This window comes from Wolffia australiana, chromosome 6 (assembly GCF_029677425.1).
Source record: "Wolffia australiana isolate 7733 chromosome 6, ASM2967742v1".
Classification (NCBI taxonomy): domain Eukaryota; kingdom Viridiplantae; phylum Streptophyta; class Magnoliopsida; order Alismatales; family Araceae; genus Wolffia; species Wolffia australiana.
The window spans coordinates 807488-827625 of NC_135840.1; the positions used below are offsets into that span (position 1 = coordinate 807488).

Consider the following 20138-nt stretch of genomic DNA (forward strand, 5'->3'; position numbering starts at 1 on the left):
AAACCAATGTTGGTTGATTTAAAGTGGGAAATGATTAAGAATTTTGCAGATATATTTACAACCCCCTCGAGGTGGCTAATGCTCTCACTTGCCGATTGAAGGTGCCAAAAAAAGTAAAGCCATTTTTATTATCAGAAAAGAAATGAGACATGTGGATAGTGCCATATGTGGTATCATAGACACGACCATGTTTCAAGTCAACATTATCTTATCAACCGAAAGTAGACACTCATCTACAATGCTTGTCAAACGATGATGACCAAATATGCATTAGTCCTCGCTCACTACCATGCCTTCACTATTGATGTCATCATTGATCCCTCCATGAAGCTTTGGTTAGTTGGCCATTACTACTGACACAAAATCATATCATATGTGCCTCATTTATAGATGCACCCCGGATCACCATTCATCAAAGCATGGTTCATACAGATTCTACTGGATGTTTCATCATGCTTGGACAGCTACAAATATTTTTAGTGAAACACTAGATGGGTTGCTGCCTGACAACGAGCAGAAGCCTATCATTGATCCCATGCACTGGTATAAGATAACATGAGAACACTCATATCCAAGCTTAACAATGATTGTGAAGGAATTCTTCTAAGTGTGTCCTTTGAGAGATGCTTCTCAACCAGTCATTCCATCATCAACTATAAGCAGTCCAGGTTGACAATAGAGAACATCGAGTTACGCATGGCATTGAAGTGTTGGTGGCAAGTGGAGGATGACATCAAATATAATACTAAGCAGAAGGATGACTCAAGGATTGGTAAGGTTGAACCTTTTTTCCTTTTGCTTCAAACTAATAAACCATTTACACACTCTTTATACTTTATTGATGGGAGATGTGGCAAACAACTCATATTACTTTTCATAAAGCTATATTTAGACATTTATTTCCATTGTATACGTAATTTAAAACATATAATATTTTATAAAATACTAGATGGCTGAGTAAAAAATTATGGTTGTAAAATATTAATCAGTACACTATTACTATTAATATAACAACTATTATCTACATTGTGGTGGAGGTAAACAATTTTTAGGTTAATTACAAACTAATACATATTTTATATAATACTCCATGGCTACATAACAAGTCATGGTTATAAATCATTAATCAGTGCATTATTAACTGCGCATAATCTAATAATCATTATCCACAAAGTGGCGGGTGGATATTAATTTCAAACTTAATCTCGAACTAATAAATATTTTATTAAAAATAAATGTCTAGAGGATATCCAATGAGGATTCAATATTATTTAATTTTTTAATTGGTTAAATGTTTTTGTATAATATTAATGTAAAATAATACATTCAAAATCCAATTCGCAATAATTTATACGAATTTGTGGACTGTGCCACGCAATTTCCACAAAAATTCGCATCACACCGCACCACTGTGCCGCTCCCTAATTGGCATCAAGCAGTGGGCGAGTGAGTGGCAAAATCCTCCCCTCCTCCGTGCAGGCGAATGACAGAGAGAGACTCCGAGCAAGACTGTTTGTGGACGGTCGAAGTGAACGACGGCATCAATGTTGATACCTGTTGACGACAACACCATTGTTGTGACTATGTCCGTCTGGAGACGTCAACCGTCAAGGCTCTTCGTCTACTCAGTCTCCTACCGTCATCCGTCCCGTCCTATTCCGTCTCCGTTAAGAAGATATTTAATCAGGACAAGGGGGGGTTGTCAGAACTTCCGATAAGCCTATCCGACAGCCAGGGAACCAGACGTCGCCACGTGGCGCGTCCTCTCTCAAGGCTCCTATAAATTTCGGTCGGAACTTTCTCTCTCCTCATCCGAGCACCACCGCAAATTTCTCCATGGCGTCAGCAGCGGGCGTGTCCATGCTCTGCAGCCGCCACGTGGCACCGAGGGCGGCGGCGCCGCCGGGGCTGGCGGCGCTCCGTCCGGTGAGGATCTCGGGCGGCGCCGCCAGGCGAGCGCGGCCGGCGGCGGCGGCGAAGGCGGCGATGGGAGAAAAGGCGGCGGCGGGGCTGACGGCGGCGGCGGTGGCGGCGGTGGCGGCGGCGTTTATAGTGCCGGAGATAGCGGAAGCGGCGCAGCCGGGCGTTTCGTCATCGCTGAAGAACTTCCTCCTCAGCATCGCGTCCGGCGGACTCGTCCTTGGCGTCATCCTCGGCGCCGTCATCGCCGTCTCCAATTTCGACCCCGTCAAGCGAAATTGAAGCCCAGATCACGCCCTTTGAGAGCAGCGAGTACGGATCCCCCTTCTTTACCTCTGTATCTTCTTTACTATCTCTGTCTGCCGATTTGTTTCCTTCCTTTCTCTTATAATCCGCTGATTAATTTCCTTGGCGTACGTGCCGGGCATGAGATTTTTCTTCTTTTTCTTGTTTCGGAAGGTTTTGGTCTTTAAATTTTTTGCATGCCACCCGATCAAACATCCTTGCGTGTGAAATTTGTGCTTTTCTGGTGATGAATTGTTAGGTTAATCCGTAGAATTGACCAATTAGTGTTCTCTGTGAATGGATTAGGTTCCTGTTTTGAGGATATTGCTCCTGTGAGTCATTTTTCGTTGGAATCTACTGACTCATGAAATCTGGTGTAGAAGGTTTTTTTTTTTTTGAGAATTATCTATTGTAGAAGGTGTTTAATGTGTTCTCTTAATTTTTCTCCCTCAACGGAGGATGCTACTTAATGTTCGTGTTTACCTGAGGGACTATCCATCTGGCTGTGCAATACCCAATACAAATTTATGGGAAAAATAGTGTATCTACACTCTTCTTTCTTCTCTCATTCCATCCTTCCATTAATCATTCAGTTAGTGTCTACTTTTACCCTGTAGATAAGGTGTTACACAGTGAAGAGGAAACAGTCGTATATTTAGCTACTTGGTAGATATTCAGTAGAAGCTTCATTCAGATCCTGAAATTTTTCCAAATATGCATAAATTAGATAATTAATCAGACTTAGATTTCCCCGCATTGACTTTCATAAAGTACCCTTCTAGGTTCCGTAGTGGAGGATTTTGTGTTAGTAGGGATGAAACCAAGGGGAATTCTCTTCCATATGAAAATTTTAAGGAGCAATAAGCCTAAGATGGGAGTTTGAATTTGTCAAAGTCTTGGAGAATGTCTTCTTTTTTTCTCGCTTAATTTGTCGCTCACTTTGTAAAGTTACTAAGCCATTGTCTGAATTACTTGCCACTGGGGAGATCGACGCACACAGCTAAATGATCTAGATGAGCCTTCTACTTTGTGGTTGATTGGGTTTCTACTTAGTAATATCCGCCGAGTGACAAGTAATTATGTACTATATACCTACGGAGCTCCCTCCTACGTGATAAGTTGTAGAAGTAAACATTAGAAGGTTCAGGTTACTCGCTCTTATCCTTGTGGGTTTTCCTAATCTCACTTCAGTGTTCTTGAAAAAATGTCCTAATAGTTCTAAATAGTCTTTCTATCCGCACAAGCCAACATGATTGATTCGCTTTTCTCCTTTTAGTGAGTTTGGCGTCCTGATTCAAACTAGATGACATTTTAGCAGTGAAAGGACAGTAGTAGTCTGCAAAAAAAGCTTCATAAAAATATTTAAAACATTTTAAGTCGTCTAAAACAACCCATACTATATAACAGGAAGAAAATTTATCCCATGATTTGTGTGATCAAGAAGATAAGATATGGGTATAAATTTGATCCCAGAAGTAGTCGGGAAAATATGGATTGGACCAAATTACTTACGCAGATCTGAGACAGTGATTAGTTTTGTCCCTGGGGGTTATTGTTCTGTTTCCCTTGGTATGTTCAGAGAATAATAAAGTTTTTACCCCTTCATCTGGAAAAAATGGATCAACATAAAAATGATTACAAGTCTTTTAGCTCGTTAGTTGCCAAATTTTCATAAAATTGCTTTGATGTTAATTGACATCTCAGGAAAATCCCAGAATATCAATTTTTCATGAAGTTGTCTGTGATATAATGTGCGGAAAGGAGTTGCATGTTAACATTCTTTCATATTTGTTAAATTTCATGCAATAATTTTCACTTCAAATATTTCTCACAACATTTTAAAATCATACAAAAATCTGAATGATGGCTCACAGAATATAACTAATCTTGAATGATACAACTATAAAGTCATAACTGCATGAATTCTGGCGTTGGCCATAAGCCAAAGTTTGACAGACTAGGACACCACGTAAACAATCATTTAGTCTAGAGTTATTTAATAGGAAGAGAAAAAGAATAAGTCAAAATAATGTATTTTACACATTATTAGGAATAATTTGTTTTCCAAACGATTTTTTTGACACTTACTATTCATCTAATAATTAGGGCTATTAATTCAATGTAAATGTGTATGAAATTAAATGTGAATTTACAAAAAAAAGAATTTAACAAACCATGCAAATTGATCAAACATTATAATGTGTTTTACTGATGAATATTGAATCCAAACTCAGATGCGTTACAATAAATTTTGAATATTTTGAATCGAGGTCTTCTAAGTAGATACATATAAATGCACAGAGAGAGATAATGGGACCTTGAAATATATAAAGAAAAAATAAATACAAAATATGGATAGAGATAGAGAATATAGAAATGTAATATCAATATAGAGGGATGAACACAAGTATAGAAATGGAGATAAGGATGAGAGATCAACATATATACAACAAGAGTTAGATAGAGCTGGGAATACATAAATGGATCTCTGGATTCTGATAAACTATAAATTGGGGTTAAATTATTTGTATAAGGCTTTTGATTAATACAACAATATTTATAACTTTTATTATGAGCATAAAGAGAGTAATGGTCGAATCCACATGGAGCAAGTATTGAATAAGTGACTTATAACTTTAATTTCTGTTTTAAATATGTTACATTTATTTCAGCAATAAAATAAAATATAATTAACCTAACTTATCGTAAATTTAATTAATGAAATATAATGAAATAGAATGAGTGAAAATCAAACTAAAATTACTTGAGAAAGCAGGGAAAATATTTACCCTTATTTACCTGATTTATCCAAATTTTATAAATAGAATTTGAGAAATTTCTAGAATTTTCTTCTCAGATCATAACCATTTCTAATTAAATACCTTAGCCAACACTTTGACAGTGCCTGATGACAATTGATAATGATGGTATGAATGGGCCACTGGATGAGTTTTACCATCACAGATTGTGGGCGATATGACTGTGGATGCACATAGGCAAGCGGCAGACGGGGCATGTGATGTATATTCTACCGCCACTGGCAAAAATGGAGATGGAAACGGATATCCTCTGATGAGAAGGGGAGTAAATGGTGATATGCATCATAGTCAAAACATGGCCATCGATGAAAAAAATAGTATAAACTTGAGTTTCAAAAATAAAAAGATCACACTAACATCATCTTCACAAGTCTTGATCTGATCATCGCTCCTTCAATCTGACGCTCTTGGAATGTGAGAATGGGCCCAAACAAGAATTTGGATGAGTAAATCACTATGCCAATTCTAATTAATAAAAAATTCCAAGGGCGTCTCTTTTTGAAGGATAAGGGTGTTTTTGTAGATGTGAGATGATGGATGGGTAGAGGGGTGAAATACAATGCTACCCAAAAATTTTCGACCTGAAAATCCTTCTAGATGATTATATATCATGATTCAAAGTTGAATCATTCTGCATCATCCAATTTTATCTTTCCTCCTTTATCCTTCCATTAGATTGTTAGAAAAACAGAATTTTAAGAAGATATGAAAAATTTAAAAACTCCTTAAAATATTAAATAAATTCAAAATTATATATTCACTCTTATAATTTTTTATGAATTTGAAGCCAGGAAATTCCATGAAAATACAATAAAATTGGGAAAAATCAGAATCTCATTCTAAATATATAACAAAGCCATATAATATTTAAACACTATTTTCCAAAACTAGAAGGCTATAGGATAATTATCAAATATATTTGGTAATTTATTAGAGATAGTATAAAATTAATACTTAAATTTCAAAGCCAAGGCTTTGATATTGACCCAATTAATGATATCCAATCAAAGTGAATAAACACATGATGCAATTAATGTCAGAATTGGATGAATGAGCTATGGATGGAGAGCTGATGGATAGATTATTGAAAATATATGCAAATAGTGAAATTTGGAGATTTGAGTGCTTGGATATGAATCTCACAATTTCATGCCCAAAAATCACGACTAGCATGAGGATGAGGGGGTGAAAGCGTGCTTTAGGTGGTCGAATCTCAAAATAGTTGCATTGCTATATATTGAAGGATGCATCATTCTCAACTATGCGACCAAAATCATGATATTTGGTTCACTAAAAAGTCAGAAAAAATGTGTCCGAAGTTACTACTACACATTTGCAACAAACGTGAGCAAAAATGGTGAGGATTGAACCAAAATCTCTATTTTTTTCTAATCTGATTGGAATTTTAGTTCATTTTAAATCAAAAGAAACAAGTTTTACATCGTTTCAACTTGAAACCCCCCAAAAAAGTGAGCCTTAAATCAAGTTTAAAGCTCATTAATCACCTCATTTTTTGACGTATGGAGTATTCCGAGATGTTTGTGATGATTCTCCATCTTATTTGGGTGGATTGATGACATTTGTGCGCTAGGAAGAGTGTCACTAAATTAATCGAGGATCCTTACTGGCCTACTTTGTATCTCATTTGGGTTTATAAAAGTAAGCATTTATTAATTATTATTTGTTATTTTTATAATGAAGTCCTTGAATATATGTGATGACTTAGTGAGCTATAGTGATGCAAAATATTAATGTCATGGTAATTGTAATGATCCCTAATCTTGAAACTGATGGATAATATGTGGTCGTCAAGCCAAAGCACACCACCATGTTTTACCTAAGTTCATTTAATAAAAAATTAGTTCATTATTATTTACGTGTGAAGTTTGTAATAAATTCCATGAATAAATGCAATGACTTAGTGAATTATGGTGAGATCATAATACGATGATCAATAGTCTTTAAGCATGTATTCTAAGCATTCATATTTCATGGATTATCGAGATGGGCATCTAATTATCCTGATAGAATAGCACTATGGACTGCGGCCACTAATGTGGAGACACTAAGGACAAATGATGGGTGATCTTTGGAGAAAGAGTTCACTTAAATAATCTGCATGAATCACTGAATGGTAATATACCTAAACATCAATCAGATTAATTCATGTCACGGTTGTATAAGTGATCCATTGACTTGAGGCACCAAGGACATCTCGTGGATGGACGATTATATTTCGACTACAGATTATGAGTCTCTAATCATGGGATTCAAACAAGTTTTACTTCGGATATTGAAAGAAGTCCACGGAGATGATTATGTGGTCAAGTCAGGATTATCCAACCTCAATATAAGAGGAGATTGACTCAAAGAGGATGATGCATCTAAATCCCTGACCTGGGTAGTGAGAATATTGGAGAACACATTCTGCAATGATCCCTTTTACACATGAGTAATAAGCAAATAATGGATTAGGTTTTGATGACTAACCATACCCTAAGTCATAAGAAAGTCTCGCATGGACGAAGGATTATGCATGTATGATAATTGATGGCCGCCAAGGTTCCCTAAGGGAGTTTAAAAAATACTCTGTATTTTCTAAAGCACGAGGTGTATCTTGTCACCCCACAGGCTGGAAACTTAACAAATCGATTGCGTGAAATTGATCCTCTATTAATTAATCTATATGGTATTATAATTAATTAAAAGTTTGTTCAATAAATGTTATCAGACCTTAAATTCATTAACTAGAATGCTATATGGGCCTAGAGGGTCACACATATAAGACTAAAAGGATGTTGGAAGATGTACTCTATTTTAAGGGTTTTTGTAAAAAATCTTAATTAAGTATAAATAAAGGGGGCACCCATTTTAGGTGATGACGCGAGCCAGATCTGGGCACTCCTTGTTTCTTTTTTCTTTAGCTTCTTCACTCCTTACACAAATCTCTTTGATGGTGAGAAGAATCACAAGATCTTCAAGGAGTGGTGAAAAGGGAAAGGAGATCCAACAACCTTCTACTTGTGTGTATACCACTAGAGGCCGACCAATTGATATGCTTGAAGAAACTCTCTTTAGAAGCAACTCAAGGTTGAAAAAGTTCCCCAAAATGTACTAATTGCATTACATTTTTTATATAAGATTTATGAAATGATCTAATGCTTCCGCTGATGAAAAATAACATTTCATAAACCAAAAATATTATGATATCTATCCATATTCCAAGGTTTTCGTTTTATTTCAAAACATAAAACCTAAAAAAAAACATCAAAATTTTTTATTTTGGATGCCATTTGAAGAGTTTTATGGCACCTATGGCGCCCAGCGAGTCATAAGATTTTCTAAAATTTACAACATGCGTTGAAGAGAATCAAGAGGAGAATAGCATTCAAAAGATAGCGAGGATACATCTAGATATCTGACACAAGAATGACTTGAAGGGACTTCTCTAAGGAGTCGAGTTGCACTGAAATATGTTCCACATCATGATTTAATTTGTACAACTTTATGCATCATTTTGGATGCCAATCATGCCAACAGATCCCAACAATCATAACATTAGTGAACCTGGTTCACAGTTAGGTTGAATAAAATCAAAAGTCATACAAATCAATTAAGTGAACTCTTCCCCAAAGAGCAATCTCATTTGTGCTTTATGTCTCCATGCTAACATGTATGTCATTGGACATACTCATATGACTGGGACTAGATAGTGTTAATTTATCGAGATATTTTGATGTCAATCTATAATATCATTTGAATTCATTCATATTTAATACATCTCAAAAACTACTGATATTCATACTATCATCTTCGCATAATCCGGTTAGTCATATCAAATATTCATGGACTTCATTAGCAGCATAATATGATCATTATATGAATATTTTATGTCAACTAATAGTGGAAGAAATTTAGAATATCTGACTGGCTTGCTGAAAACAAATATTTTCAGCAATTAATTCACCCTAGAGTTAAAATAATAGATATATTATACCCCTTATATACAAGTTAAGACAATTCCTTTAAAACTTTCTCCATGTTTATATGAATTATGTAATGTCTATTAATATGATTTGTTTAAAAATAAATACCATTAATATGGTATTTTTATTTTAAAAGTATAAAATTAAATTAACCTTAAAATATTTTTTTTTATTAAAATCAAAATGTTCATTTTAAATGCAACTATATTAAACATAGTATTTATGTAAATGATGAAAGTTACTTCACATTAAAGTACCATGTTGGAAAAACAATAATTTATAAATTATGATGTTTGATATATTCAAAGAAACAATAAAAAATTTCAAATTGAAAAAATTATTAATTAATTTTTAATCTGTAATAATAATTTAATATATTGATACAAACAAGTGATATACTTTACTTATGCATACAAGTTAATGAATTTAAATTAGATAAATTATTTGAAAAAATGTAGTTACAATAAGTGATATAATTTATTGATAAAAATGAGTGATATAATTCATTTATGTATAAAATTTAATGAATTAAAATTTAAATAAATTATTTGAACAACTGTAGTTTCAATGAGGTTTACCAAAATGAAGATATGATTATGTTTTAGGATTCCATATTAATTAATTTTATAAAATAGTAATAATTAATAATTTTCTCATTTAGAGTGCCTTCCCAGTATATTGATTAAAAATCATATGTCAAGAAATTGTAATTTAAATTTCAAATTTTTGGAAGTAAGGTTTACTCGGAATGCCAAATTCAAATTAAATTAAAAATTTTATCTTTTGTAATTAAATCAGTTTATTGATGATTGAATACAAATAGGATAGAGTCACTTAATGGTAGTTGGTCCGATCTTACAATAAAAATAAACATGGCCTATTTTATTATAACTTACTTGAAACGGTAATTTATATCTCAAAATTGGTAATGTACCTGAAAAAGAACCTGGACAAGAGTAGTGTCTATGAGGCATCTACAAGGGCCAGCACATGAGGAATCTCTTCCCTCATTGGTGATATTCTCCTTTCTGCCAATCAGGGTTGATGTTAGAAAATCACCATCTTCTTTGTTATGTACCTGATTGTGATCCAAAGTCCACATTCTCTTTGAATTTTCATCACCTGGGAATGGAGGTGGTAGTTGTGCCTAACTGCCCTCATCCTGGTATGGGGTCTTCTTTAATATATACTTCATCACTTTTAGCATGTAGATGATAAATCCTCGTGTTTCATCCCATTTCAGAGACCTGTCGGACACTATGGACCAAATAGAGAGATATTTTTTATGAAAATGGTTCTGCTTCCCCATCAACCAAGTAATATAATTTTTAATAAACCTTCTTGTTTTTTATCAACCAAAATAAGGCCTAAGGCCTGGACTTTTGCATCCTCACCTTATTCATGGTCATTAAAACCCTCAAATTATTCTTTTCAAATCTAACACATATGTTATCAAAATGGTAAGACTTAACATTCATAGTTAACATTCCAGTATCAAAATCATCACTAAGTCGAAATAAAAAGATAATATAACATTACTATGCTAACCTTCAATACAAAAATTATAAATAAGTGTCTTCAACTTAAACTAAATATTAATATCAATGCCTTTCTTAATAATGCTTAAATTTGTGTAACAAACCCACTTAAAGATGTATGATTGTCTATCATGACTGACGTACCACAAATCAGGCATGCAAGTCAACATTTATTAAGGGGTTATGAAATCATTTAATGACATGAAGATGCATTTTTATGTTAAATTCCATTTTTACACAATTTTTCATCCATTATGCAAAATGTCCTATTTTAATGAGTTTTTGCATCTCTAAAAAATAGTATCAAAGTCGTTGATTAAGTAGAAAGAAAATAAAAAAATTAATAAAAGAATATTAATAAACAAAAATTAATAAAACAAATTAACAAAAGAAAATTAATAATAGAAATGAAATAGGCGGCTCTCTTACATTTGATATAATAAATTAAAAAGGGACTCCCAAGGGAGCCGCCCAGGCGCAGCCATGGCCGTCACATCGCAGGCGCCCCCGCAGCCACAGCCAAGGCCGCAGCCGCAAGCGGCACTAGCAGCGCAGGGGCAGCCAAGGCTGACTTCTCTAAGCAGCCCGTAGGTAGGAGTTACCTGCGCCCAACGTAAGAATGGTTCATTTCATATGTTTAGGTTGTCAAAATTTATATACTACTTTTGTTTTCTAGAACCATCAATATGGGATTGGTAGCAATATACACTCTATTAAACTCTGGGCCAAACCCGAAAATTAAAAAAAGTAATGAGCCCGCAGGCTACCATACACAGATAATTCTGATCGGGACAACCTCGTGGGCCTTGCACGGCCTAAGCCCAAGCCCGATACAAGATTGGCTTTTCTTATAATCCAGGTTTTAATCTTCATAAAGAAGATCGAACGGTCAAGATCACATTCGATTTCATTTAATACTTTCCTTTTATTTTCAGGTGACAGCTCATCAAGAGGCATCGATGTGGATGAATCAGACACGGGTGCATGGAATCGGGGCTGATGTGGCATCGCTGATGGATCTAAGGAGGGTCCACGGCTTAATCGTAGCAGTCGAACCCTCTCATAGAGGATTAGACAGTTGAGAAGGTGGATTTCCGCCGCTTCGTCGCTGAAGACAGCGCTGGAGTTGTCCCATATCGGTCAGGAAGGTCAGTGGACTGTTCCTGACCTAAAAAAGCGATGTAAATCGCCATAAAAATGATCTTTGGCCACTAAAATTTTGAATGAATCTTTTGAAATAAAATCACCGGGGGAGAAGATCCCCCATCTTCGTCTCTTGTTCCTCGGTTTCTTGGTCAATGGCAGTGACAGAGCCGTGGCCTGAAGGGAGATTAGCTAGAGAGAAGAGAGGAAGAGAGAGAAAATTCAAGGAACGCTTACCTCAAGGACGACGCAGCTGGAGCGGGGTCAGGAGCCATCGGCAACGTCCACCTGTCGCAGAAATCCGGTAAGTATACTTTAAATTTTTTCATACATATTATATAGGATAATGATTGAGGAATCATTTCCTTAATCAATCTCCTGGAAATCAAATTAACTCAATTTCGAGCAAAAGATAGAAAAATTCAATTTCTTGTTTAGGCATTTCTTCAAACACTTATTGTGCCTGTTTTCTAAACGATCTTTAAAAACCACTTTAAATATTTTAAAACCAATTAAAAAATTATAAAAAATATATTAAATATAGTTACATATACTTCCTATCCTTTATACATACTTAAATAAAAATACATTAAAAATCTATTTCGTTCCTTATGAAAATACATATAAACCCATTTTGTTCAATTAGGCATTTCGTCGAAAACTTTGCTTTCAATATTTGAACCTGCATTTTTCTCCAATAAATAGACTTCCAAAAAATTTCAAAAAAATGCTAAAATCACTAATATACCTCCGCTACACACAGATTAAATTTGGGCTAAATAAAATCTTTAGGGAGGACTTCCTTTATAAATCACTATTAAATTATTTTTTTCTCTCTCTTAGACATTACGACAAACACTTAGTGGTGTTTGTTTACTCTCCTACTCATTAGTTGAATTCGACCCTAAGAGCCAATCCCTGTGGAGACTACCTTGCTCAACACTATACAATTTTGAGTAAGTTTACAAATTAAAAATTTTATTTGATTGAAGCAAAAATAACACAATGACAAAATAACACCACATTTTACGCTTTGTTAATGACTTAAAAATTATCCTTAGTTTTATTTTATTCAATTTATGATTAAAACTTAAACATGTCAAATAAATTAGAAAGTTGAATTATATGAAGATAGTTAACCTTTGAACATAAGATCATTCCAAAAATCATTACAATTAGGGCATCCAAATTTCATGAGTAGCTAATATGCCATCGAATAAAGGATTATTTTTTCTGTGAAAATGAATTCATTTGATCAAATCCATTAATGAAAATAATGTGCATTCATATGAGTTTTTCAACCTTTCCTAAATGCTGAAAAAATAAAGAAACTTACTTTCACTTTCAGTTGGACATTAGAGAGACTTATATATCCTTATCCCCGAAAAGACATAGACTGATACTTTTAATTTTGATGCAGACTGCTCATTATTTAGTTAGTTTCATAAAATTTTGAAACACAGACGGTGACATATGTTTTTCAAATAGTAATCCAAAATTATTTTAGGATGACATCACTGTAATTGAATCACAACCATTTTCCATGTTTACCTTATGAGTCATGAATTTTTCCCACTCATTGGATGAAATAAAAAAATTCATGGGAGAATATCAACTCTCGATTATCTCTAATCGAGTTAAATAATCTGACTCTCATGTGAAGTGTACAGCTAGATGATTATGATGAATAAATTGAAGAAGCCAATTTCATATTTGATTTAGAAGGATAGGACCTTGATACACTATTTTCACCTTCGGCCATGTTATTATTAAGATCAATTTACATGAAGAAATGGCTTCTTTTACAGAAATGACTCAAGATTCCAAATGATTCAATTGTACATTAAATACATCCAAATATACATTGAAGACAATAAAAAGGATACTGAAATAGAGGGATATTTGGTCACAAAAATGGCATGCATGAAAGATATCCTATCCGCGTTATTCTTGGATATGGTATAAAATCAGAACTGAAGTAAAGACATCATACAAAGATGTTTATCCCTTTTACAACATACCTAAATGTGGTGGGGACCATGACTGTAGTGCACCACTAGCTCAATGGGACATGATCTCTCCATTGGTGGAGACAAAGGTGGGCGTTGGCCAATGTTGACCCGTGCAAAAAGACCTTGGGTTTCTTTATTTTTTAGATATATCCCCAAAAAAAAAATCATCTTTCTCCTCCGCTTGATCACTTGCTGCTTCCATATGAATCCTCGGTACTTTAATTGTTTTTGGTAGAGTAAATACTCATTTTCATTCTGTAACTTGTGTCCCCTTGGGAGTTAACGATTGACACCGTCAACTGTAGCCACTGTCACCATGAAAAGTCTTTGATGTCTGCCATCACCTTTAGCGAATGGAGGTGCCACCCAGCTGCCGCCGACATGTAGCCAACATTCACTTGTGTTTTATCATCATATCTATGTATCACCCTTGCCACCACACTCTGTATCTTTATCACTGCATCTTACCACCGTGTCACCAGATCCTATCGATGTGTCAATCTGCTCCACCATCGCGACCCCGCCTATGCTCTACTACAACATTGCCAGGCCTCACCACAGTATTACCATGCCAATATGGTCTGCCACTGCACCGTCACACTCCTTCCATCGTGCCATCACGTCTTGCCATCATACTCTACCACCGTGCCGCTACCTCTCTCCGTTGCGCCACCCACCCTATTGTCGTACCGGTCCCTTTACCACCACATAGCCGCACCTTGCCGCCATGTTTGATGTAAACGATAAAATAATCGCCTCCCAAGTATGCTTGGTCATCGGTCTAGAGAATACCTCACAATGGTGCTGATGTGGTCTGCCAAATCAGACCTTAAGCTACAGTCAATCCCTGTCAGAAATCAGATGGCAAGACAGAAGGAAAGTGGGAGTGGAAGGTCGGGAGAAAGATTCTGGGTGCGCATGTAGTGTTCCAAATGCAATATTGACAAGAGCAAGAGAGGACCAAAAAATACTCCACACTCGAATCGGGCATTAGGACTATTCACACGACAAGAGAGAGAACAGATACCTGGATGCTCTGGCGGAGTGCGGCGGTGGCAGTAGCTCGGAGAGTATGAGAAGAAAATGATAAGGCACATGAGAAAGAAGCAAGAGGAAAGAAAGGAGAATGAAGATCAAATTTTCCCAAAATATCAGTTGTCCTTCTTCCCTCTACGACCTTGCCTTTTAAAGATAAAATATAGTTTGTAACATTAACTAGCCATGGGCCTTCACCTATTGGTAAGACTGCTATTGGATTCTTGACTCTGCCCAATGATGGGACGTATATTACATCAATGTTGCCACACTACTGCAGCTTGTCGCCTCACGCCAAGCTCTGGCAACGCCACTATGCCACCACATTTTGCCTTTGTTGTGGGTCAGCGTGCTCCATCGCTGCCATCATGCCATCACATTTAACCTTGATCATGTCCCACTACTGCCTCATCTTTGTGTTATTACACCAATCGTCGCCTCTTTCCTTCGCCATCATACTATTTTGCTACTGCGTTTCTGCTTCTACTTTCCCCCCATTGGTGCTGCCAGACATCCCATGTCTGTCTCCTCCTATCATCTCTTAATGGCATATATTACTTCATTTAATATCCTCACATTTACCATCACCTCGGGTTTAGAGTGCTGCTTGTTGACGCAGGTTGGACAGTATAGCTTGAGCACCATTATGGGATATTAACCGTGAATTTACTCAATTTTATTTGATTATCGTGACCCTAATAGACAATGGACCCACCCTTGAATGAGGTTGACACCATGGCCTTCTCTAAATTAGTATAAATTTCTTTTTTGGATCGTGGTGTGGAATATCCACTGCCTACTCGTTTTCCCATCCTTTCACGCACGCAAAATTTCAAACCATTGAATTGAAGTTGTTCTGCATCACTTTGTTATTAGAGCCTAACCTCTGTCTTTCCACTACAAACATTGTTGTTCACTTAGGTCTTCATTTTGCATCATATCATTTTCCATGCGCACTCGATCAAGCTATTTGATAACATACATATTTATTACTTTAATATGATCATATTTACACGTCTATTTGCACTAAATCACTCATATTTGCATGTTATCAAGCTTAAAATGATTAAATATATTTTTTATAATAATTTCTGAATTTTATGCATTTTTGGAGATTATTCTAACAATAGATTCTAAAAGACTATAATTTTTCAGAGAGAGTGTAATTTTTCCGCAATTTTTTGACATTAAATTTGGAAAGATATAACTTTTCTAAGTTGAAATATATATTTATTTGTATTTTTGCCTTTTATTTTAATTAATATGAATTTTTAACATACTTATTGGCCCTTTATTTCGTGCCTCCACGTGTCGTTGTTCGATTTGTCAAATGACAACAATTTAGAGCTGAGTATTATGATTGGCGATAGCCAATCATTAGCTTTGTTAATGATTGGCATCAGCCAATCACGTGGCTAGCATTATGGCATCACAAAAAGTGATGCCATAATTGGCATTCAAGGCTATAAATGTTTTAAGCTTTTTTTTGTTATGCAGGCGACGTGGACAAATAAAAAAAGATGTTATGTTTTAGCAATAAATGCATACATTGACAGATGCACAAAATGACAATTTTTTTTTTTGCCTTTTCTCTTTTGATACTAATGAAGGGCGCCACATGTACATGTGGCCCGCATGTGTACACGTGGGTGATTGTATCCACCGTTAATGAAATGAAATAAAAAACAGAAAAAGGGACGTGGGGGCGTTGACGCGCCACCATGTCAGCATCGAGAAAGACCACTCTTTTTTTCTTTGTTATTTTTTTTGCCTTTTTGCCCTTTTGCTGGTAGATGTGGTGAGTACAAAAAGCACGCACGTGGAAGGCGAGGAGATTTAGAATCTAAAGTGATGTGACAGTTTAACCAAAAAAAGGAAATGACGAAGTGTCAGAGATGATGACGAGGAGAGAGAAAAAATAAGGGCTAGGATTGCTCCAACTTCAAATGGCCATAACTTTTGATCTATAACTTCGATTGAGCTGAAATTTTCAGCACTGCTTTGTCTTTCCCTCCTCTTTCCATTCATTTATGATCTATAAATAGAGTCCTGGATCACTATGAAATTTATCTTGAGCTTGCTTCCTACTTGTGTGGGCTGATTGAAAGATAGTGAGTTTTGGGGTCCATCAAGTGTGTTCTTGGTATCTTGGGTGTGTGGGGAGAAGCATAAGAGAAGAGAGGGAGCTTACTGGCACTCGTAGATCACTGTGATCCTTGTGGAACATAAGGATCTAAGGTAAGTTTCCTCACTTTACACTGTTTCTGTCTCGTCATCATTGTTATCATAATTATATTTTGTTGTCATCTTTTCATTTATCATTTCACTTATTTACATCGGCATTATCTCATCTCTATCTTTATCATTATACCGTGCACGCATCCGATCACTATCATCAGGCCCTCTACTTTATTCTCGTAACACTTCACATAATTCTACTTATATTTCCTCGATATCACTAGCTCGCCCATTCTATTCTCGTATCTATCTCTTCGCGTATTGATAATCACTATAGTAAAAAATGAAATCTTTAATCATCATTCCCTGTGGATACAATCCGTACTCACCACTAACTAAATACTCCTAAGTAAGTATGGTTAAATATATTTTTATTGAATAATCTCAATCATCAACGAAGAATTAAAATCCCTAAAATTGAGATTATCACTATTCTGATGCAACTATGGTTGACCAAGCAGGACGCGTCAATGATGATACTCTCCCCATGTAGACTTCCTTCTCCATTGAGCATTTGACGTACTTCATGTAATTTCTCATTGAATGGATAGTTGTCTCACTAGATCTCAGAATATATCGTCCAATTAGGCCTAGAATTGTCTCACAGAGTAATAGTCATACGTGAGATCCACCTGGGGTAGTATTTTCCCTCCATGACGCTACACCTAGAGACCGCGATAGGACCCTTTCTGATCCTAGTATCCCTTGGGACCACACACCTAGAATTGTCTAGGCACCCCTTATTTTGAAGGCACTCAATACCTACAAGAGTACCTAGATTGGGAATCCAAGATGAACTACTACTTCAAGTATTTCAATATGTCGGATGCAAAAAAAGACCAATATGCTGAAATAAGGTTAGGCGGCCGATCTAAAATATTTTGGCAGAATGTGGAATTATCGATACCGAAATGGGAGGATGCTCCCATTGAGACATTGATGGTCATGAAGGATAAACTCGGGTAAAAATATATTCCGCTAGCATACTTAGATAACATGCTTGACCAGTGGCACGGGCTCTCTCAAGGCAATAGGCCTATAGTTGATTATATAGAAATGTTCAAAGAATTATTTATGTAGTGTAAGATTGTAGAGAACCCTCAAGTAATGGTCTCTCACTTTCAGACAAGATTGAGTTCTTATCTACAAACTGAGCTTCATGTTTGGAAAGCTAGGCATGTTATCAGGTTGTCAAGGATCTTGAGTTTTGCCAATGATATTCCTCATCATGAACTCTACCCAACACCAAAGCCTCATATGTCAAAAAATTGCCTCCACCTCCATCTACACATCACTCTCAACTTGGTTCTGGAAAGAGAGCTCCACTCTCTAACCCACGACTACGCCAGCCCCGTGTCCACTATTAATGTGCTAAGAAACCCCCAACACAATGATCTGGTGCCCCCTGTCGGCCATTGTGTCTCAAGAGCCCCAAACTAGGGTTGTGTGCTTCAAGTGTCAAGGGTGCGGTCATTGGGCTACCCAATATCTATCTTGCACTCTTCACCATGGGAAACTTGACATAAAATTGAGCTGCCAAACAATGAGACTGAACTTGAAGAAGATGAGTATATACTAGATAAACCAGTCGTGGATGATTTCGTAGAACATGAAGAGCTAACAGGCTTCATCGGCATTTAGGAATCTACTCAGACCAATTTGAAGCACTTCGTCACCTCCGCCGTTGTGTCATATGTTGCACCTTGGCTTGACTTATTCCAATCAACAATAGGTTAAAAACCTCGATCTTTCATATTTACATGTAGATTGGAGATAAGATGTGTGAATGCTGCCTCCAACACAATGGTTTCTTGCCTCATTCTTCCCATGATGGAGCATCTAAAACCTTATCAGATCTTTTGGATCAATGCTACATCCGTATGTTTAGGATGGATTTTAGGAATAGAGAGTAATGCCTTTTCAGTTTGACCAATGCCCCTAGCACATTCCAAAGATTGATGAACCATATGTTTTAGTCGTACATTTAAAAATCTTTCATCGTATACTTTGATGATAACCTAGTCTACAACAAATCGAAGATCGATTCCTCGTCCATCTCTGGAGCATTTGCGAGACTCTTAGGGTTGAAAAGTTATATGCCTAGTTGAAACAATGCTGCTTTCTAAATGATCACATTGTGTTTTTGCATTTCATCCGTTCCTCTCAAGGTGTCTCCGTTGACCCTAAAAATGTGGAAGTTATCAAAAACAACCAAGACTCCCAAGAATGTGCAAGAAGTACGCATTTTTCAGGTTTTAGCCACATTCTACTGCTGCTTCATATCTCATTTCAACACCGTCATGGTGCCATATTGACAGAATGAGGGGCATCAATTAGATGTGAGTTGTACGCCCTTGTCCAATCCCTACACCAATGGTGGCAATATCTGCTGTCCAAGGAGTTTGTAATCTACTCTAATCATGTAGCTCTAAAGTATATTCATTCACAATAAAAACTGAACCTGAGGCATGCACCTTCGGTCGAGTATATTCAGACGTCCACATTCAACCTGAAGCACAAGAAAGGAATTGAGAATATGGTAGCCGAAGCATTGAGTCATAGAAGTCATCTATTGGCCACTATGAGCGTGAAGGTGATTGGTTTCAAGCAAGTGAAGGAAATCTATTCTCAGTGCCCTGATATCTCTCCTATCGTACAAGCTCTAACCAACGGTCCTAGCATAAAATACAAAGATTACCTGTTGAACAATGGCTACCCCTTCTTTAGTCCGCAGCTATGAATCCTTCAAACATCTCTGTGAGATTTCATAGTATGGGAGTTTCACGCTGATGGTTTCAGTAGACACTTTACCGAGACAAGACAATGTTAGTTGTAGAACATCAGTTCTATTGGCCTACCTTGAATGGGATATGGCTAGACTAGTATCCAAGTGCTGAGTGTGTATGTCAGCCAAGCAAGTGAAGCAAACTCATGGGTCTCTACATGCCCCTCTCATTTCCCCACATTCCTTGGGTAGATGTGAGCATCAACTTCCTTCTCGGTCTACCATAGATGCTAAAATGACATGAGTCCATTAAGGTTGTTATTGATATACTTTGACATGACTCCCTTTTTGCATTACCTCCAATGCTTCTTGATTCACAATCCTATACTTTGATGAAGTCATTCCTCTTCATGGGCTTCCTGATCAATTTTCTCTAA

At 36.3% G+C, this 20138-nt stretch overlaps 1 protein-coding gene across 1 annotated transcript; it reads left to right on the top strand.

Moving 5' to 3' along the window:
• Window positions 1–1794: 1794 nt before the first annotated feature.
• LOC144704531 (uncharacterized) lies at window positions 1795–2350 on the top strand. Its single transcript, XM_078576977.1, has one exon. It carries the CDS (start codon window positions 1837–1839, stop codon window positions 2200–2202), a length of 366 nt encoding a protein of 121 aa, XP_078433103.1. The 5' UTR covers window positions 1795–1836; the 3' UTR covers window positions 2203–2350.
• Window positions 2351–20138: the final 17788 nt, after the last annotated feature.